Source organism: Pristiophorus japonicus, chromosome 6 (genome assembly GCF_044704955.1).
Source record: "Pristiophorus japonicus isolate sPriJap1 chromosome 6, sPriJap1.hap1, whole genome shotgun sequence".
Lineage (NCBI taxonomy): Eukaryota > Metazoa > Chordata > Chondrichthyes > Pristiophoridae > Pristiophorus > Pristiophorus japonicus.
Window position 1 is genome coordinate 80472232 of NC_091982.1, and position 22819 is coordinate 80495050.

At 45.1% G+C, this 22819-nt stretch overlaps 1 protein-coding gene across 3 annotated transcripts in view; it reads right to left on the reverse strand.

The window, feature by feature from the left end:
- mpp1 (MAGUK p55 scaffold protein 1) overlaps positions 1-22819 on the reverse strand; it is a 78735-nt gene that overhangs the window by 20719 nt on the left and 35197 nt on the right. For all 3 annotated transcript variants that reach the window (XM_070882985.1, XM_070882987.1, XM_070882986.1), the window contains exons 2-9: positions 19135-19293; positions 15373-15451; positions 11777-11862; positions 10341-10409; positions 6103-6296; positions 1926-2035; positions 692-772; positions 177-257 (exon numbers count right to left, since the gene is read on the reverse strand). In XM_070882985.1, coding sequence (XP_070739086.1) covers positions 177-257; positions 692-772; positions 1926-2035; positions 6103-6296; positions 10341-10409; positions 11777-11862; positions 15373-15451; positions 19135-19293 — 859 coding nt within the window. The remainder of the gene's footprint in view (positions 1-176; positions 258-691; positions 773-1925; positions 2036-6102; positions 6297-10340; positions 10410-11776; positions 11863-15372; positions 15452-19134; positions 19294-22819) is intronic.

Genomic DNA, 22819 nt, shown 5'->3' on the forward strand with positions numbered 1-22819 from the left:
GCTTAAAATATATTTGAGTAGGACTGGTCATGGTTCAGGCAGTGGGACGTACCCTCGTGGTAAATAGATGCAATAAATAGTGGCCTCTATGAATAGATGTTGGAAATAAGTTGAATTCACTCTAACAGCCATAATACTATCATTGTGTCTCCTATAGCCTTCTGCATGGCACTTACGTGGAATTGGATAAGCAAACTTGTCTGAGTGTTTAGTAATCAGAGCATTTTTGATGTGACTTCGACCAACTCCATTAGCTCCTACAAATAAACAAAACAAGAAGCATTTTAGTGCACTCGTGAGCATTAGTAGATGTGATGCTGTGTAGAAGAGTGTTCTCTCGTTTGTGTTGAGTTTGCCTTTTCCTTGCGCTTGTTCTAACAATATTGAAACAAGATGGGAGAGCCGGTTAGGCACTGTATAAATTCTCACAAACATCAGCATACAATCTACTGTGAAAACAAAGTGCCACTGCACATATAGCAAGGATTGCATGTCTTCTTTCTCTTCAATCAGCTGTACAAGTAGCGATCCCAGTGGGCCTGGGTCTAGTTTTCCTGATATAGTGAACTTTCCAATTAGATAAAATTATAATTAATATTTAATAAGAGTTTGGTAATCCTCTAAAACAGACTGGAAACATCTGTAGAATGTGCTATTAAGAATTCAGTTACTGTTAACCACCAATGCTCACCGAGAAGCACCAGAGTCTTTCTGTTGAATGCAGGGAGTTGTACAACCTCTTCGTATGAGACTAGATCCAGCCGATCAAAGACTGTGGAGAAATATTGAAGCCAAGAGTTAGAAATTTGAACTATAATAAAGTGACAGCTGTCACTCTTATGTAGCAAGAACAGCTATAGTGAAGTAGTACTGTGACAGCAGCTCTTTAGCTTTCAGTGCACACAGCAGTAACAACAACAACTTACATTTATGTAGCACCTTTAACATAGTAAAACATCCCAAGGCACTTCACAGGAGCAACTATCAAACAACATTTGTCACTGAGTCACATAAGGAGATGTTAGGACAGTTGGTCAAAAGCTGGTCCAAGAGGTAGATCTCAAGGAGGAGAGAGAGGTAGAAAGGCAGAAAGGTTTAGGGAAAGCATTTCAGAGCTTAGGACCGAGGCAGCTGAAGGCATGGGTGGCAATGGTCGAGCAAAGAAAATCGGGGATGCACAAGAGGGCAGAATTAGAGGAGCGCAGAGATCTCGAGAGGTTGCAGGGCTGGAGGAGATTACAAAGATAGGGAGGGGCGAGGCCATAGAGGGATTTGAAAACAAGGGTGAGAATTTTAAAATCGAGGCATTGCTTTCAGTGAGCACAGGGGTGATGGGTGAACCGGACTTGGTGCGAGTTAGGACACGGGCAGCAGAATTTTAGATGAGATCAGGTATACGGAAGGTGGGTGGCCAGCCAAGAGAGCACTGGAATAGTCGAGTCTAGAAGTAAAAAAGGCACGGAGAGGCTTTCAGCAGCAGATGAGCTGATGCAGGGGCAGGGATGGGTGATGTTACAGAGCTGGAAGTAGGTGGTCTTGGTTATGGAATGGAGATGCGAGGAAGCTCAGCTCAAGATTACGAACAGCCTGGTTCAGCCTCAGACAGTAGCCAATTTCAGTGTGTAGGAATAATACCAACTATGTGACAATTGCAATAATATTAGCTCAGTATCCAATTCCTTTAGTTAGGACATAGGGAGCTGACCATGTGGCTCCAAGCATAACAGTAAAATCAGTCCACCTCTGGAATAACATTTTTTTAAGTTTACATCTTTCACTTGCTCATTATTTTGTTCTTTTCTTTAGATACCACAAATTACACCCCATTCCTTGATCAAAAAGGTGAACATGCAGACAGGAAGTTTCCCCACTGTATCCCAAACATTAACAAACAATGCCACATAAACAGTGATGGAGAGTCATACTTGCACTGTGCTTGGCCAGATACTTGTCTTTACACTGCTTTTTCTTCTTCCCAAACACACCACAGCCTGATGTAACATCCTGATTAGCTGTATTCCTATTGGCCACCCGCCTGTAACAGTATAGATAAGCAATGAATAACACTAAGATTGTGATGCCTCGGTATGTTATTTTGACAATGTCACTGGGAAAAGTGCACGTGTCTGAGGAACGTTTCCCCGTGGTCTTCTGTTGTGATCACTTCAACCAGTTACTGAGGTATCACTCTGTTTCATCTCACAAGTAATGACAAGCTTCAAGATCTTACAATTGAAGTATAATGGGGCCAATACTGTGCTCTCATTAGCGAAACTCAATTTAATTTTAATGAACAGAAAATTATGGGATTTTTTTACTGATTTCCACAACATGCTCCTTGTGCAAGCTGGAAGGATAGGAGTGTGGAATTGGCCTTCACATAGGTTCCTCTGGGGGTAAATATTCCTCTGGCCATTATGTGCTAAGAATGTGTTTATAATTTTATCAGAAATACTGAACAAAAGTAATGTTCATAGATGCAGTTACAATGTCACAACACACTGAGCCCGGAGGAATTCTTAACCCCTGGACGTCTACATGAGTGTTATAATTTTAATAGTGTTTTCATTATCCCGGGTGATCTGTATCTCAACTTTGATCCAAATCGCTTGATATCCTAATAAAAATCTGTCGCTCTCAGTCTGGAAAATTTTAATTGACCTAGTATCTACAGCCTTCTGAGGAAATTAATTCTGTATTTCCACCACACTTTGTGTGAAAAAGTGCTTCCTGGTTTCACTCCTGAACGGCCTAGCTCTAATTTTAAGTTTATGCTCTCTTGTTCTGGATTCCCCCACCAGAGGAAGTAGGTCCTCTGCATCTACTCTATCCAATTCTGTTTAAGCATCTCGATTAGATCAAGTTAAGGGAGTACAAGCCAAGGTTATATAACCTGCCCTCTGTAAGGTTCTGCAAAACCAACCACGGAGACATGTGGCAGGGAGAATGGGAAGATGCCATGTTTAAAATGACCAACTGCAGCCAACAGCCTGCAAACCGCGGAGGATGATGGGACTCTGGCCACCCTGTACAGTAACAGACAGTGTTGCAGGGGCACGGAACCGGACGGGGGACGAGCCAGCTACCATAAGGGGGAAGTGTGTACATTCAGTTCTTCCAGGAAAATGGATACAAGGCAACTTTATATTTTAAAAGGACATTTCTCCAGCTTTTCGTGTAAAATCCTCACAGAAGAGGCAACATATCTAGGCAAATTCTCCCCAGTAATACATAAGGCAACACAAAGGGTATCAGTTTGAATAATTAAACAAAGGCCCACAGGTCTGATGCAATCATTTTGGCCAGCCCAGACAGAGTGGCACCTCTGTCGAGATAGTGAACAATCATCTTCATTCACCCCATCAGTGAGCGACAGGATATAGGAGGTGTGGCTAATCTCCCATTCCAGACAGATCAATACACAACAAACTGCAATTCACACCCCATTTTATTCAAGGAAGACCCAAGACAATGACATGCAGTTTTGGCGCGATGATGAACGGATTATAAGAAAGGCTGCAAAAACACACAAGGGGGGTTTTGAGGTTGGAGGTTGGAAGTTGGAGCTTGGAGTCAGCTTTTGCATTGAGTTGTAGAGTTGAGTTAAGAAGGTGGGAGTCAGTTTTCGTTGTGGTTGAGTTGAGTTAAAGGGGAATTGAGTCAGATTTTCACAGGGCCCTCGCTCTGGGGAAGGTGTGCTTAACTCCAGCAGCTTTTTGCTTAGGAGCCAACTGAGAGGCAAATAAAAGAAACCGACGCAACATCGAGGAGGAAAACCGAACCGACCAACAATGTAAAGCCCACCCCGAGGGACCCCGAGCTGAAATAAGTGCCCCCAGAACCCCGGAGTTGATAGGATTGAGAGTATAGCCCAAACCCCTCACAGACTCAATTTAGGATAGGAATTGGGAAGAAGGCTGGAAGTGGGAGGTGTGGTTGTGTGTGAGTGGAATGTTTCAACCTCTTATCTTCCCCTTCCCTGTTGCGATAATTTTTCATGTTGTTGAGTGAGATTGTGCCATTACTGCTATTTACGACTTCTTCCTATGCCCTCTATCTTTGTGTTTACTATTCTAAATAAACAACATTAGCCATTTTGTACTCTTACCCACTGTATCTGGTGCCTCATTACTCACCCATCCTCATAAATCGCACGTACAGAACCTCAGGGGACTGTGAATTCGAACCCACGCCCCACGCTCCCCTTACACCTCATATTTTAACCCTTTAAGCCCTTGTATCAATCTAGTAAAGCTGCTCTGTACCATTCAAGGCCAGTATTTCATTCCCAGGATGCAGTGTCCAAAACTCAACGCAGTACTCCAGATGGGCTCGGAACAAGGCTCTGTACAACTGAAGCATCACTTACTCCCCTTTGTATTCCAATCCCCTTGAGATAAATAGCAACATTCCATTAGCCTTTTCAATTACTTTTAGTAACGTTCCCCTTTAAAGTGGAGGAGTCCCCCCGTTAGCAAGCTGCATCCACTTCCTAAGCTCAAACAGTTTGAGAGGCAGCTCTTGCTTTAAAAAAAACTGCTCTAAAATATCCGCCTTCAGAAGCAACCGATCTACCTATTGGAATGAAATAGGCATTCCCTGAGGATGCAGTGGGCTGACATCCACCTTACAAACCATCCACTCCCTCCCTCCAGATGGAATCTGTTTTGTTGTGTATTTCTGAGGCAAGAACAATGAACAATACTGTATGAAACCAATACTTATCGTAACTACTTATAATTGCTTTAAAAAAAGCTTATATCTAATAGATAGAAGATTTATTACTGTTTGGCTCATTCACCTAATGGTTTACATAGATATTAAAATGATAAAACTCTCTTTATTGAGAAACTTGTATAACAGTATCGGAGGAACAGACAGCAACAGACAGGTGTAAAAAGTGAGAGCGAGACAAAAAGTTACATCGGATTACATAGGATATACAGCACAGAAACAGACCATTCGGCCCAACCAGTCCATACTGGCATTTATGTTTCACTCAAGCCTCCTCCCATCTTTCCTCATCCAACTCTGTCACCATAACCCTCTATTCCCTTCTCCCTGATATGCTTGTCTACCCGCCCCTTAAAAGCATCTATTCACTTCAACTATTGGTAATGAGTTCCACATTCTCACCACTCTCTGGGTAAAGAGGTTTCTTCTGAATTCCCTATTTGATTTCTTGGTGACTATCTTATATTAATGGCCTCTAGTTTTGCTCTTCCCCACAAGTGAAAACACTCTCTGCATCTACTCTATCAAAACCGTTTGTGATTTTAAAGCCCTCTATTTTAAAGACCCCTCAGCCTTCTCTTTTCAAGAGAAAAGAGACCCAGCCTGTTCATCAATTCCTGATATGTATACCCTCGCATTTCTGGTATCAGCCTTGTATATCTTCTCTGCACCCTCCGCAGAGGGGACCGCTCCGCCCAATTTCCTGCCATTTCGTGCACGTGCCGACCCCTTACCAACCGACAGACAAATTCCCTAAATTTCCCCTTTCTGTGGCTTGGCGGGGCGGCCACCCTTAAAGGGGAGGTGGCGCTACCGGCGACTCCACGTTCTTTTTTTTGTCAGCCAACTGCCAGGTTGGGCCGACAATTATGGCCACGGGTTCAGCTGAGCCACCAACAGGCAGCCTGGCACTCCTTCATGGCTATAACCCTCCCTAGTGGCCCAGTGTTTGCCACTAAAGTGGCTGCAGAGTTCGCAGCGGCCTTCCCCTTTAACTGAAGGGGAGGGACGTTGTGACGCACCAGCACGATGACATCATCAGTGCAGGGCTGATGACTTGCAGCGGTGGCCACTTCACCCCGTCCCCACTTCCGCCCCGCTAATGACCGCTACTCCGACCCGACCACACTTCCGCCCCGCTTCAAAAAAAAGCACAAAGTGCTGAATTTCTCCCGATTGGATGCCGCATGCATTGGGGCGGACGGAACACGTTGAAAACAGAAGGTGTGACTTGTTTCAGGCGATGGACAATTTTGGCCCCCAGTACTTTAAAGATATTCTCTCCAATTCTATCGCTGTATTCCCCCACCCATCTGCTTCTGACAGATGGTTCCTTTTCTCTTTTAGCTTGGTAAGAACAGCACGTACCATTCCTGCAGTTCAGGGGAGGGAATTAGTCCAGTTGTTTTGCCTGAGTTTTCCACAGCGCCCTGCCACCAGTTGGGATCATCCTTACTGATTATCTTGATGATGTCACCAGTCTCAAATTTTAATCCAGCCTCCTTGCATGGGATCAGATCATCCTTCTTTGGGTCATAATCAAACTGAGCTCGCATGTACATCTGAAAAAGAGAGGCAAAATAATCAATCAGTTCTGGATCCTGAATGAATATTGCAAGCATTGCACAACCAATGCTGTGCTTGGACATGTTCTTTAATCATTAAATCCTCTCAGAATATTGTAAATAAAGTATTTTCCCAAATGGCTCAGTGGACAACTTAAGTGCTATCTGTGGAGCTGAACCATACAGGTCAATAAGGCCCAGGTTCAATCCTCGGTCTGTGCTGAGTTAGCTGATCTCAGCAGGAGAGGTACTTTAAATAATCTCAGCGTCCCTTGGCTAGGAAGGGGAGAAAGTGAATAAGCCAAGGTTTCTGCTACTGATCACAATCCAGTGACTCCTGCTGGAAAGTCCATCAGTGGATGTTGGATGAGGATAATATCAAGCGCAGCCGTGATGGTTCCCATGGTTAAATTAGGTGTTTTGGCTTGGCTTACTAATGAAGAAAGGTCACTTGGGCAAGCTACCAGTGGGTGTCCAGCACCCCTGGAATGTATTTTATCTTGAGAAACTTCAGGTGCCGAGAAAATTGGAGGGATAAAAGTCTTCACATTATTAATGATATTAATTATTAATATTAAGCATGTCTGTCTGTTTCAAAACCAAGCAAAAATGATGAATAGACTAACCCTCTGACCAGCAAGAGGAGAGTTCCAAAGCACAGTTACCCCCTAACATTGCTTTCCTCAGCTATAACTGGATAATAACTTCTTGCTGAATCTCATTCACATTGTCCTGGATTTTCATCTCAGCGGTGGCTTTCACCATTCTCCTCATGTACAGTTGCCCACAAACGTTTTGAGGGCTTGTCAGCAGAGATTTCTACTAATCCACCGTCTGTTTCAATGCAGCACCCTTTACGGGGGATTTGTGGAGGCTGTGAACAGGGAAAGCAACAGCGAGGCTCTTCAACCAATCAGATTGAAGAAAACTTACTGAGCTATGTAGTCTAAACCAGGAAGTAAAAAACAGGAAATATAAATTACATTTAATTCATGTACAGGAAGCAAAATAAAGATTGGGAAATACAAATGGGATTGAAAGAGAGAGAGATAAAAGAGACAGACAGAAAAACTTTAAAAAATATATTTAATTAAAAAAAATTCTCAAGTATTAATTTTCTTCTGAGGGAATGAGACTCCACACTTGTGAAATACATTTTTCAGGGCCAGAGAGGTTGTTTAGCAGTAATTATCACTTATTACGCCAATAAAAACCCACTTACTCCTGAATGCACTAGCCATTTTTAGTGCAGAACTAGTGGGTAATTACTCCAAGTTCAGACCATTACAGTGATTTCAGTGCCAAGTCTATCATGAAGGAGCAAGGTATCTCTGACAGCAACTTCTGGATTTTCACATTTAACTGCGCATGTGCAGACGCCAGAATTACTGTTAGATTTACCCAGTAATAACGGTGAGTGCTTATAGCCTCACCATTATTATTACAGCAAAATCCGGGCCAATATCCACAAAATGTTGCACACCTATCGGTTAATGCTGATTGGAGCAGTTTTCTCAAATAGTTATAACTGTAAGCTGGTAAAAGGGTTACTCTAAGCATTGAAAACTAACATCTGACAGGGCTCTGTTAAAACTAAAATACCCTCTAAAAGTCTAGCAGCAATGGTAAAAGCGGCTTGCGATATACAAAAATGTCACTGTGGTTCCGGGACCAGCGGGGTGAAATGGAAAGAATGACAGCATCTAGTAGAAGAGGATTTGGAGGCAATATTCACCTTTCATGGTGGTGGCTGATTAGAATTTATGGCCTGTGAAGCAAAAACCAGTGAGAAACACTCAATTCAACAACACATTCTCACAGCTGCCTTGTAGATATACATATCCATTTCTTAAACAGTTATGGTTAGGTGCAGTTGGTAATTTCATTACATTGCATGGTGTGGTAGGCCAGGAAGATCTCAGGTTTTGTTCTTGGTTTGTACTGTGCTATGTGGTTTTAACCCAAGGAGTGTGAGTGATACAGTGTTTCTGGGCTTAGTGGAAATAAATCTGCAAGGGTTCTCACTCCTGATCACTTACCTGATGATATAGCTTGAATGAGCACTTATGTGGACTTTGGACTAGATTAGGCTCAGTTGTGATGTCCTGCATTGTCAAATAACTTGATGCCATTTACTGTCTAGGTTTATATATAAAGAATGACCATTTGGATGATGTACAGAAGGGTATCCTACACCTGTAGGATCTTATCCCAGCCTTCAGTAAAAGAAGGGAGAAACCTGAGAAATTAGTTCAGAACACTAGAAGGTGACTCTCCCTCCTTGGTACATATAGTAATGAATGGAAAAATGACCACCACCCATTTCTCTCATAAATATGTCCTTAGGGTAGGGAAAACAAGCACTAGCAGTTCTTTTGAGACATCTTGAGTTGGTTATTCTTGAAAGCATTGACCCTTGCTGAGGCACTCACCCAAGTTGCCATTATTCACGACATCCTTGCAGCAGGCTATTTAACTACAGAGAATGTTACAACCTAACCTTACCTGATATCCATGCACTGGTACTGCTAGCAGTGGCCATTGGATAGTGACACAAAGCCTGATCCTATGGTTGCTTTTCCTTCACAAAAGTAACACCCCTACCTCTGTTCCAGTTGAGACCACCAAACGCAATAAAACTAGTGGTCAAACTGAAACCTTCCTGGTCCCCATGAGTCAGATATGGCAGGATCGAAAACCTGAAAGCCTTTGATCCAGGTGTAAATGCTAACATCTGCCCGATGGTGACCTCTGGCTCTGACCCTACCAATATTTTGGGGGTCAGGAGAAGGAAACTTAATTTTGCAAAACTAGGGGCATGTCTTGGGAACCTACTTAACTCGAGAGCCACGAATTTCAGCCGAGGGTGCTAGATCCGGCGGTTGGTGGGGGTGGGGGGGGCAGGGTGGGGGCACCCCCTATAAGAAACTCTGGGTGTGCCCATTGGACCCCTTTATAAGGATACTGAACAAAAATCATCTTTATCTGTGAGAATCCAGCTAACTGCCATCTCTGGCCCCACAACCACCAGTTGGCAGGTGGGTGGGTACACTTTCTTCCACTTGGTGTACTGGCTTACCAAAGCTACACCAGGGACACTAAAACTCTCAGCCTGGGAGTTCCCAGCTACGTCCTCTCATATGTCAATGTCCTTGTTTTCAGACAAGTGGAGGCTCCATGACCAGCAAGGCGGATTGAATATTGTCAGAAGCCTGTGGTATCATGGTCCTGCCCTAATTTGCAGTTGTTCTGCCAGACATATATCTGGTGCATCAGAAGGGCCGTGGATTTTTTGCTCTGGTACCTTTACTTGTCAGGCTTTGAGAACACCCAGGACACTGTGGTTTATAGAAGAGATGGAATGGATTCTTGGGAGTAGTCATACAGCAGCCAGAAAAATAGTTTCTCAACACTATATTTAAGAGGAATCTTAGCACCAGGTATGTGTACATACACCCACCTATTCACGTACACCCATGTGTATGTGCATGTCCAGAAAGAGACACATTTGTGATTGCTATTGTGCAGACACATGCAAACCTCAGTCTTTCCATGACTTGTTATAAATAGAGAAAGTATCTATGCAGAACTTGAAGCCCTTCCTCCTCATTCTGCTGAGGCCCCCGTGCTTGATATTTTCCAACTCGACTGTCCCAAGCTCTGTCTAGCTTGTACAGTCACTGTACACACAGGTAATGGTCAATTAAGGGAAAGGACTGTCACTTCTGTCTCATAGATTAAAAACATATATATCTTTTAAACTATTTTTGTTTCTCCTCCATGAAGTATGTAACTCACAGCACTGGAGATCCTTGGCTCTTGTTGGAAACCAATCAGTGTTAACTTTTCTGATTATTTTTAAAGTCTAATGTAATGTAATGATCTGCACCTAATGCAATGTGTCAATGTTTCCCCCAACTATATACAACTCCTTGTTACTAATATAATTAAAATATGTTGGTAGGTTAACTCTGCAAAGACTTAAAAGAGTCAGCGATTGTAAGTAAGGGTTTAAGCTTTACATATGGTGAACTCACTCACCTCAAAGGATGGAGGGTTGCAATGATAGTTGGACTGAACCTGTAAGGTGACGGTTCCCATCATTTCTTTCTGTAATATAAATAGAAAGAAGTTCATGCAAATGGACAGCTACTCTCCAACAGAGTGAGACAAGCTGCCTTCCTTATAAGCAGGTCTGATAAAAACCAACAACTTGTATTTGAAAAGCGCCTTTAACGTAGTAAAACGTCACAGGAGTGTTTTAATACAAAACAAATAAATTTGACACCGAGCCAACATAAGAAGAAATTACAGCAGATGACCAAAAGCTTGGTCAAAGAGGTAGGTTTTAAGGAGCTTCTTAAAGGAGGAAAGAGAGGTGGAGAGGCAGAGGGGTTTAGGGAGGGAGTTACAGAGCTTGGGGTCGAGGCAGCTGAAGGCACGGCCACTGATGGTTGAGTGATTATAATCAGGGATGCTCAAGAGGACAGAGTTTGAGGAGTGCAGACATCTCGGCGGGTTGTGAGGCAGAAGGAGATTACAGAGATAGGGAGGAGTGAGGTCATGGAGGGATTTGTAAATAAAGTGAGAATTTTGAAATTGAGGTGTTGCTTAATTGGGAGTCAATATAGGTCGGCGAGCACAGGGTGATGGGTTAGTGGAACTTGGTGCAAATCAGGACACGGGCAGCCGAGTTTTGGATCACCTCAAGTTTACTTAGGGAAGAAGGTGGGAGGCCAGCCAGGAGTGCGTTGGAATAGTTGAGCCTCGAGGTAACAAAGGCAAAGATAAGGATTTCAGCAGCAAAACGAGCTGAGGCAGGAGTGGAGATGGGCAATGTTATGGAGGTGTAAATGGACGGTTTTAGTTATGCCACGGATATGTGTATAGTGTATAGTAAATATGAAGTCCATTCATCATAAACTGCTACTCAATTACATCAGACTTGAATAACACATTGTTGTCTATGATTTACATGTATTCATATACATCAGGGTTGCTCAGTGTGTCTACCCTCTATTACCAATTTCTCTATGCGTCTATCTCCATCCAATCCTTCAGTGTGTATGTCCATTCGATTGAGAACTCTGATATCAGAATCAAGTTTATTTTGTTTTGCTCCAATAATGTGCCTTAGCCTCAGGCAGCATTCCTTATTGCAAGGATGTCACATTTCCATTGACAAACTAGGCACCCTGATTGGCTGGTCTTTGTGGAAGACTGCTGAATTAGTGCAGGCTGAGGGAGAAGAATAGTCATCAAAGCTTGGCCCCCTGTTCACTATCTAGTGGCAGCTGCGAAAAAATGAATGTAGGGATGTATACTATGGATCCACAGCCACTAGGTCTTTGGTTGAGAGAGGAGACTTTCATCCCATCAGTCTGAATACTACATTACTTTAATGTTGTGTAAAAGTGTTGCTGATGATTGAGGGTTTGTCTCGAATCGGACTGGACTCTGTAGAGCTCAGTACTTACCAGCACCAACTGCAGCTGCTCCACTGTTTGATTTGCTGCACTCTTACCATTTATTTCTAGAATTTCATCACCAACATGGAGTGTGCCTGTTGATTCAAGAAAACAACACGTTTTCAACATCACTGGGCAATGCAAACATACTTGGGGACTAAGTGACCCAGTGAAGTAGGGGCCTGCACTCTCCTGTCATTGCAGAAGACACAAGACGAATTGCAGCTTTCAGTGAGGCAGGAGGACCACACCCCATGTCACTTCAAAAGATGCAGGTCTGAATACAGCCATTAATAAGTCAATGGAGTCTGCACCTTCCTGTCACTATGATAGATGCAGTGCTGAAACCAGGCTTCAGTGAGGCAGGAGGTCTGCACTTTCCTGTCACTTCCAAAGATGCAGAGCTACACCCAGCAATAGACCTGACAGGGCTGAATTCATCTGTCAGCAAGGCATTCTTCTCTCAGCATGATGGCTGAAGAGTGATTCCAGCCTTCAGTGAGGCAGTGGGTCTGCACTTGCCTGTTATTGGCTACAAAGCAAAGGTCTGAGAGAGCAGACACCCACCCATTTTTCTGGGCTGTATTTAAAACAGGTCGCAAGGCAATAAAGAGTATTCTAACCCACTTTGCCACCCAAAAACCTATTGCAGCATTTATTGATTTATTCAATACACAAAAACGTTGGAAAAGGCACAGGTTCATTAAATGGTTGCTGTAATCTGGGACTATGGGCCCAAGTTTCCACATGATTCGCGCCTGATTTTTAGGAGCAACTGGTGGAGAACGGACTATTTTAGAAATCGCAATTCTCCACATTTATTTTTCTGCAGTTCTAGTGAGGTAAAACAGTTCTAGTTTAGAACAGAATTTTTTCTTCAAAAGGGGGCGCGTCCAGCCACTGACGCCTGATTTGAAAGTTTCCACAGTGAAAATGTACTCCAAACTAAAGTAGAATGGAGCCAGTGAAGATTTTTGTAGAACTGAAAAAACCTGTTCTACACATTAAAAAATCAGGCGCAGGTTACAAATTAGGCGTCCAGAACGAGGTGGGGGGGGGAAGGGAACTCATTAAATTCGACAATAAATCCTTATTTATACTTCTACAAATATTATACAAATAAATCCAACCTGAATAAACATTTATAAGCCAAGAAAAGATTAAATAAACCATCTTCCTACCTGTGTGAAAGTGCTTCAGCCAGGGAGAATTCTGCAGCCGTTCGTGCCGCTGAGCGGGAGGGGGAGATAGAGAGAGAGAGGGAGGGAGAGAGAGGATGGGGGGGAGAGAGAGGGGGGGGGGAGAGAGAGGGGGGGGGAGAGAGAGGAGGGGGGGAGAGAGAGGGAGAGAGAGGAGGGGGGGGAGAGGGAGAGAGAGGAGGGGGGGGAGAGGGAGAGAGAGGAGGGGGGGGGAGAGGGAGAGAGAGGAGGGGGGGAGGGAGAGAGAGGAGGGGGGGAGAGAGGGAGAGAGAGGAGGGGGGGAGAGAGAGAGAGGGGGGTGGAGAGAGAGAGAGAGAGGAGGGGGGGAGAGAGAGAGGAGGGGGGGAGAGAGGGGGGGTAGAGAGGGGGGGGGAGAGAGGGAGGGGGGAGAGAGGGGGGAGGGAGAGAGGGGGGGGAGAGAGAGGAGGGGGGGAGAGAGAGGGAGAGAGAGGAGGGGGGGGAGAGGGAGAGAGAGGAGGGGGGAGAGGGAGAGAGAGGAGGGGGGGAGAGGGAGAGAGAGGAGGGGGGGAGAGAGAGGAGGGGGGGAGAGAGAGGAGGGGGGGAGAGAGAGGAGGGGAGGAGGGGAGAGGGAGAGAGAGGAGGGGGGGGAGAGGGAGAGAGAGGAGGGGGGAGAGAGGGAGAGAGAGGGGGGGAGAGAGAGAGAGAGAGGAGGGGGGGAGAGAGAGAGAGAGAGAGAGGAGGGGGGGAGAGAGAGAGAGGAGGGGAGGGAGAGAGAGAGGAGGGGGGAGAGAGAGAGGAGGGGGGGGAGAGAGAGAGGAGGGAGGGGAGAGAGAGAGGGGGGGAGAGAGAGAGAGGGGGGGAGAGAGAGAGAGGGGGGGAGAGAGAGGGGGGGAGAGAGAGGGGGGGGAGAGAGAGAGGGGGGGGAGAGAGAGAGGGGGGAAGAGAGAGAGAGGAGCGGGGGGGAGAGAGAGGAGGGGGGGAGAGAGAGGAGGGGGGGAGAGAGGAGAGAGAGGGGGGAGAGAGAGGGGGAGGGAGGGAGAGAGAGAGAGAGAGCGGGGGGGGGGTCGGGGAACAGGAGTGCGGGTCGGGTCAGTCGGGGGGGGGGGAGCGGGTGTCGGGTCGGGTGGGGGGCGCGGGTGTCGGGTCGGGTCTGGTCGGCGGGGGGGCGTGGGAGCGGGTGTCTGGTCGGCGGGGGGGGGGAGCGGGTGTCGGGTCGCGTCTGGTCGGCGGGGGGGTGGGGGGCGCGGGTGTCGGGTCGGGTCTGGTCGGCGGGGGGTGGGTGGGGGGAGCGAGTGTCGGGTCTGGCCGTGGGAGGGAGCAGGAGCTGGCCGTGGGAGGAGCCTCATTCACGCAGCCCCAGTGAGGCCATTGGGCCAGGGCTAGGGGCTGTGTGCTTCGGGCCCCTCCCACACAGTTCGGCGCCTGGAGCTACTGCACTTGCGTGCCGACTGTAGCGCGCATGTGCAGAGGTCCCGGCACTGTTTTCAGCGCCGGGACCTGGCTCAACCCCCCCCCCCCCCACAGCTCGTGCTGGCTGCGCCTACGGCCAGAGGACCTGTAAGTAGGTGGAGAATACCGAGGATTTTTTTAGGCGCTGTTTTAGGCGCGAAAAACGGGCGCCCAGCTCGGAGGGGCGCCCGTTTTTTTTCTTGTGGAAACTTGGGCCCAATAACTTTGCATCCTGTAACATTCAATTCTCCTCCCTCACAATAGTCTAACAATCACAGTACTGCACATCACGGTATCAACTTTCTCCAACTTGTCCTAGCTTGCCCTTTCCCTAATCACCTCTCTGCCAACAATGAGAATTTAAATCATAGCAAAGAAGAAGGCCATTCAGCCCATCATGACTGTGCCAACCCTTTGAAAGAACTATGCAATTAGCCCCACTCCTCTGCTATTGCCCCATAGCCTTGCAAATGTTTCCTTCTCAAATATTTATCCCTTTCCCTTAATCTGCTTCCACCACCCTTTCAGGCAGTTCATTCCGGATGTACTTGCACTAGTAGAATGAATCAGTAAGCATACTCAGTAAGGAACTGAGCTCCAAACACCCCAGCATTGTTAAATTCAATGCCGAGTCATTAATCCTTCAAGGCTAATCTCAGCTGGGTATAACTGTGGGGTGCAACAATTTGCTTCAGCTTTCCCTGGCTTAGGGAAATGAAATCAACCTGGGTTTCTGCTTCTGACCTGGTATGTGAATTTCAGGTGAGGACAGGATCAGACATGGCAGTGGATTAGCCTGCCCCCCACCCCCCCCTCCCGCCCCCCGTCACAGTCCACCCATCATGCTGGACCACTTAGGTGAGGTCCTGGAGGGGACCTCTGTGCTCATGGAACTGTACCGCAGCAAGAGGAGAAAAGAAAATGAAATATTTAAGTCTCAAACAGGTAAACAGTATGTTAGAGGAGGAAATGGCAGCATCTGTGAGGGTTTCACACCTTGCCTGTGAATCATTCCTCCATGCAGGATCCTTCCAATGACACAGCGTCCCTTGTCATTCAATTTCAGTGTAATTCCCTGTGGATTACAAAAATTGAAATTAAATATCTCTCCAAATGGTATGTGCATGAATCATCAAACTGGCATCAAAATGTAGAGTGCAAGTAATATTCTTGTACCACATTAAGGACTGTGTGTGTGTGTGTGTGTGTGTGTGTGTATGTGTACATAAAGGGATGTATAGGCCAGCATGGTAAAATCAGGACTGGATCACAAGTGAACTGTAGAAGTCTTTGCTATTCTTCTAAGAAAGCCCTTGGGAGCAGATTACCAGCAACCGGTCACTACCTGAGTAGATCATTTGATTCAACTGAGACCATAACTGGATGGGGTAACCAAGCTGGCTGTTTTTGGTCACAGTATTACTGATTGAAGATCTGCTGCTTGTCAAAAGCTTCATTTACAGCCTTCATACAAGTAAGGCCATTTAGCCTACATAGCTCATCCACCCAGAAAGACCCTACTGTCCCTTCATTCACAGCATCCAAATAAGTCCTTCAATTCGTTGAGATTTTTTTCTCCATTACCACAGCCAGATATCCATTCCATGTGTTGAACACTCTTCCGGGAGGGCGCTGAGCACCTCGAGTCTCATCGTCGAGAGCATGCAGAAATCAAGCGCAGGCAGCAGAAAGAGCGTGCGGCAAACCTGTCCCACCCACCCTTTCCCTCAACGACGATCCGTCCCACCTGTGACAGGGACTGTGGTTCTCATATTGGACTGTTCAGCCACCTAAGGACTCATTTTAAGAGTGGAAGCAAGTCTTCCTCTGTTCCGAAGGGCTGCCTATGATGATAATGATGACGGATGAAAAAAACTGGCATTCATTCTGTCACAATTGAACTTGAAATGGTATTCTGTGTTTACTTTTCTTTTACTGTTCACTTTTTTTTATGCCTCATTGAGGTGTCCTCTGAATCACCACCTTCAAGGCAGAAAATTATACATTTCTTTGTTTTTTCCATTAATTCACATCTGTGAAGTTTCAGGGGACAACAATTCCTAAAAGTCTTCCTCTTATCCATCCTTTCCTGGAGGAGTAATTAATGTTGGGATACGATTCCATGGTGTCTTGCTATAGTGATCATTGTGTTGCCTGGACAGTAAGTAGCAGGCTTTTCTAGTATGGAGACCATCGCAGCTGAGCCCGTTCCTTTCCTTGCCCCAAATTTACATTCTCTCACTTCCAGTAGAGGTCACTATGAAGCAATCATTTCTTCGCCCTAGCAAGGATATTGAGTTAGTTGTCATTTCCCTATCAATGCCTGCCTGAGATTTGCTAACTCAACGCAGAGTAACGACTGAACCTGGGACTCGTAAATTTTGTGGCTCAATACTGAGGCAGGTGGCTCATTTACTCATTGAGCAATCAGGCTTCACACAAATGTTTAATAGCTATTGTACCACGCACGGCACTTATTTTAAATACAGTGTAGCATGTTTCAGGGTTGCATTCAGCACAGTTTTAAGGTGAGTTTGTTATGGTTCTTGGGTACTGGGAGGTCCTACTGTTAAAGGGCTTTTACTTTTGCTGCTTCTGTAATTTTGACCCCAGCCAGTGATATCTGTGCATCAACTCCCTACATTTAAATTGCTACACCTGGGTCCCCGATCCCAATAGTGGAATTGTAGACCCAGATTCTCATGAGTCATAGCCAGCACTCTCCAGCAATCCGGAAACTGTAGAAAATCAAAGTGTCTTTATTGTAACTTAATCGGTGACCATCATAAAAGTTACTCAGTGACAGCAAAATCCTATTACAAAGTCATCACTGGTGTTTTATTAATCCGGTTCAATGGGGAATGTTTGCCTCAAGGCTGATATTTTATAACCAATGAAAGTTCCAAAAGGTATTGCTGGAACACTCTCTAAAACCTTGAATTAAAATGAAAAAGGTGAAAGCTTTGATCAGGACAGTCTGAATGTGCAGCCGAAGCAAAGAGCCAGGGAGGTTGTGTGTAATTGGCAGCTCTTCCTTTTAGCTAGCTGAACCAAGTCTCCAACAATAGTCATGTGCATTCCAGTTTCAATTTCATTCCATTACGAGTTCGGCATGCTCCCCTCATGGCCCAGTGAGTTAAAGCAGTCACACATGAAGCACACAATCAGAATGTTCCCAGGTTTGATTCTTGCTCTTTGCTGCTCGACCCAATCTCAGCCAGAGTAGCAGTAGGACCTCAGTGTCCCTTGTTTATCAAGGGGGGGAGGGGGGAGAATTATGCAGGGTTTACAATGTTGATCGCTGACCAATGACTCCTGCAGGTAGCTGTGTGACCAAGGTCAGGATCAGGCTTGTCTGTGATATTCTCCCCACCTATGGTCAATAGCCTGTTTATTACTGTCTGGGCTTTCAAATGAAGCAAGGCCACTTGGGAGAGTCAGTGTCTTAACAACAACAAGAATAATAATTGCATTTACATACGGTTTTTAACAGAGCAAAACATCCCAAGGCACTTCATAATTTGGGGTTCATAACTGAACAGGAGTAAGAAGGGATTAGGGGAGGGCTGAAAGCACTGTCAGAGAGATATCTTTTAAGTACAACTTTAAAGGTGGGAGAAATGTAGTAAAATGAAGTCGTTTAAGAACCAGAGGACACAGATTTAAGGTGATTGGCAGAAGAACCAATGGCGACATGAGGAAAAACTTTTTTACGCAGCGAGTGGTTCGGATCTGGAATTCACTGCCTGAAAAGGTGGTGGAGGCAGATTCAATTGTGGCTTTCAAAAAGCGATTAGATAACTACCTGAAGGAAAAACATTTGCAGGGCTACAGGGAAAATGAAAGGGAGTGGCTGTAGCTGAAGTGCTCTTGCAGAGAGCAGGCACAGGTTTGATGGGCCGAATGGCTTCCTTCTGTGCTGTAACCGTTCTATGATTCTATAATTCTATGGGGGTGAAATTGTCCTGCGTCCCGGTTAGAAAGAGATATCCCGCCCCTTCTGCTGAATTGGTCTTACTGCCCCTCAAAGGAAGTGGAGCGCAATCCTGCGTGCTCCACTTCTTGCTAGGGTGGGACCAGCGGCGCTATACTTCGCATATACCCATCCCCTTTGCTTAAAGGGGACGGCTGCCGCGCACTCTGCAAGACCTCTGATGGACCACCAGGGCAGCGTGATACTGGGCCTGCAGCCAGGCACCCAAAACAGAATGCCAGGCTGCACGATAGCAGCCCAGCCCACTCGAGGGAGCCGACCAGAGAGTTGATGAAGCTTTAAAGATGGTAGTGCAGGGCACTGGCAACTTCCCCTTTAGTGTCTGCCCCATCAGCGAATCTGATGCTGACATCTGCTCGCACCAGCCTCACGGGGTGGGGGGCAATATCCCCAGCGGGGTGGAAAGGGGTTGGTGGTGGCACTGAGGGATCGCCGCGGATGGCGATGATGTCATCGGCGGTTGCGAGGTGACCTGGGACTGCTACCTGTGGGGAGCGGCGCTGCCGTGACAGCACCTCCGCAAACCCCATGGCAATTTCCTGGGGGCTCGAATATCTGGTGGGGGCTGAACAAATTGGTTTTAGTCTTGCCAATGCTGAGCTGCAGAAGGTTTGGTTCATTCATAACAATGTTGGACAGGAAGTCTGATAGCACAGTAAGAGTTGTAGAGAGGGGATTGTTCCCCTTTAGGAGGATAACTCTGTATTAAAGTTTATCTTGGAAGGGCAGCATAAATTATTTTTCTTCCCAGAATGCTGGCATACCATGGGTTCACTTGAACTTTTCTGGAATGTAATCATTTGGATCTTCTTTGCGTTCGGAGTCTCGTGTTCTTTACTGTTACCATTCATGTAAGGGGAGGAGTTGGCACTGCCATTGCTATAGACTTCCTGGGCAGCACCATTGTACGTCAACAGGTAACCCTAAGAATAAAACATAACATGTCAGACATAAGCAAGACTGGAAATAGATTCTCACTCAGGCAAAGGTGTGTTTTTTCAGCCAAGTTCCAAAAGTCAAAAGACCTAAAATGTGAACTCCATTTCCTTTGAAGTTAAATTCCACTTAAATACAATAGGGGATTTTTTTCTAATTTCTTTTAATTTTTGCTTCTTAATTTTCTATAATGTGTAGGCATCCCCTCCCTCAGTGTATTTTGGGAAGCTCTTTTCTGTCTAGAAGATTATCCTGTGGGGGTTCGAATTGTTACCTGAATATATCAATCCATCCATTTATCTATGAAAGACAGTGATGTTTGTACATTTGAATGGAGCTATTGGCAGATTCATGCAGTGCGGTGACAAATTTATTAACAGGTCAAAGGCAGCCATATCTTATCAAATTGTACTGTGTGCAAGAGCTCATTTTGCAAAATATCTGTTTTTGCACTATGTAACATCGCTGAACATTGCACTGTGCAGCAGCTCTGCATATTATCTTTATTCAGTAGGTATGTTGCCATGCAGTATGATTGGTTGTGGAAATCTTTTCATTTTTTAATATCAGAATTTATCTCCAAAGCAACAGAAAAGCTCCTGTAGAATCTGAATGAATTGCAAACAATGTTCCAATGTTGAGCTTTCATTTACTCTGTTCACCAGCCACTCACCCCTCCTTTACCCAATACTACGGGCCCAAGTTTCGACTGGATTTGCTCCTATTTTTTTAGAGCAACTAGTTTTTTTTGGCGTAACCTAGAAATTGCAATTCTGCGCATTTAGTTTGCTCCAGTTTCAGTGAGTTAGTTTAGTTTAGTTTTAGTTCAGTTTTTTTTCCAAAAGGGGGCGTGTCCAGCCACTTACGCCTGTTTTGCAAGTTTAGACTGCGAAAATTTACTCCAAACTAACTTAGAATGGAGTAAGTGTCCACTTTTGTACGTTCAGAAAAACCTTGTGTAGAGTTAAGGAATCAGCGCAGCTAGCCAGAGATTGGGGGGGCGGGGGGCGCGGGGAAGGGAAGAGGGAGCACTAAACACTTTCACTTTTAAAAATAAAAGACCATCATCAATAATAAATGATAAATCAATCAATCAATCAATAAATCAATAAATCAAAAATTAAAAATCAATCAATAAATCAATAAATCATAAGTTCCTACCTCACCTACTGCAGCACCTATTCGTTTGGGAGCATTGGGAGCCCTCCAGCAGCACATGCAGCCCTACCTGCCTGTCTGATTACATTTTCAAGTAGTTAGACGGCCAGAGATAGGGTTGCCCAGAGACAGGACGCGCTAGGAGGGCCGGGAACTACTGCGCGCGCGCGCAGACTCCACTGCGCACGCGCGCAGCTTCCGGCAGTCTTTTCGGCGCAGGGCTGTAGCTCCGCCCCCCCGCTGGATCTGCTGTGCCAAGCCAAGTGGAATGGAGGCCTGCAGACCGTCCAGAATACCGAGGTACTTTTTAGGCGCACCTTTAATTCTACAAACTCGGCGCCTCTCTCGGAGGTGCACTGTTCTAACTAACAGTTGAAACTTGGGCCCTACATGTCTAATCACCAGCAGGAAGCCCTGCTCATCACAGGAAGTTTTAAATTTGGTAGTAAGCCTGGGACAATTTTTCAAGTGTCGCCAGTAAAGAGGGTCCAACTTTTCAGATGAAATGAGGTCCAACCTGCAATGGACATTTGCAGTGATTCTGAGGAGTTGATCCAAGTTCTGGAAATTCCTCTGGAAAAACAGTCAGGTAGAGCTGAAGGAACCCTTCCCCCTTTCACATAAGTCATCCCTGTAAGGTAAGCTTGGTTTCAGATAGAGTACTAGCCAAGGCCTTATGCAATTTTGAGGCTGCTGTTTGTCAGCATGGCAATTACATAAGAGACAAAGCCTAGAAATGACTGTCGAGGATATTAGTTGACAAACATTGAATGCCTTCATGTGACATTCACCTGTCCACTATTTTAACACAGGCATAAACCCATTTATTTTAAATAGGTAAGTGCCTCCACTAAAGTAGCAGGCAAAGGAATATCAATAACATGTTAAGCATCTATCTGCTAATATCGCAATTGTAACTTTTAGGTTCATATGAAAGCAATTCCCATAGCACCTCATGCAGTATTATTGTACACAATACTGAGTATACTCTCTAATATGGCTACTATACTGCACATTTTGAGTCACTGAAACAACTCCAGAGTATTCCAGAGCCAAAGGGGCTCATTTCAGCTTTACATGTCAGGCATCACTCCACCTTCAGGAAGAATTCTTTCCCTGCTTATGCCTTGGACTAGTGCAAAGCTGACTTTTAGAAATTTTGCTCAGGAGTAAGTTCATCTTGTTTTCCATTAAATTTTCTTTTGTAATCTATGACATAATAAGGGTTCATCAAATTGACCCATCAAGACAACCCAGAGGTGGAAGGCCAGTGTTTAAGGAGCTCTTTCATAGTGCTCAACAAAAATATATTCCAGTGAAAAAGAAGGGCGGTGAGATAACCGTGGATAGCCGTGGATAACCAAGGAAATAAAGGAGAGTATCAAATTAAAAACCAATGCGTATAAGGTGGCCAAAGTTAGTGGGAAACTAGAAGATTGGGAAAATTTTAAATGACAGCAAAGAATGACTAAGAAAGCAATAAAGAAAGGAAAGATAGATTACGAAAGTAAACTTGCGCAAAACATAAAAACAGACAGTAAAAGCTTTTACCGATATATAAAAACGGAAGAGAGTGACGAAAGTAAATGTTGGTCCTTTAGAAGATGAAAAGGGGGATTTAGTAATGGGAAATGTGGAAATGGCTGAGACCTTAAACAATTATTTGCTTCGGTCTTCACAGTGGAAGACACAAAAACCATGCCAAAAATTGCTGGTCACGGAAATGTAGGAAGGGAGGACCTTGAGACAATCACTATCACTAGGGAGGTAGTGTTGGACAGGCTAATGGGACTCAAGGTAGACAAGTCCTCTCGTCCTGATGAAATGCATCCCAGGGTATTAAAAGAGATGGCGGAAGTTATAGCATATGCATTCGTTATAATCTACCAAAATTCTTTGGACTCTGGGGAGGTACCAGTGGATTGGAAAGCAGCTAATGTAACGCCTCTGTTTAAAAAAGGGGGCAGACAAAAGGCAGGTAACTATAGGCCAGTTAATTTAACATCTGTAGTGGGGAAAATGCTTGAAGCTATCATTAAGGAAGAAATAGCGGGACATCTAGATAGGAATAGTGCAATCAAGCAGACACAACATGGATTCATGAAGGGGAAATCATGTTTAACTAATTTACTGGAATTATTTGAGGATATAAAGAGCATGGTGGATAGAGGTGTACCGATGGATGTGGTGTATTTAAATTTCCAAAAGGCATTCGATAAGGTGCCACACAAAAGGTTACTGCAGAAGATAAAGGTACGCGGAGTCAGAGGAAATGGATTAGCATCGATCGAGAATTGGCTGGCTAACAGAAAGCAGAGAGTCGGGAAAATGGGTCCTTTTCGGGTTGGAAATTGG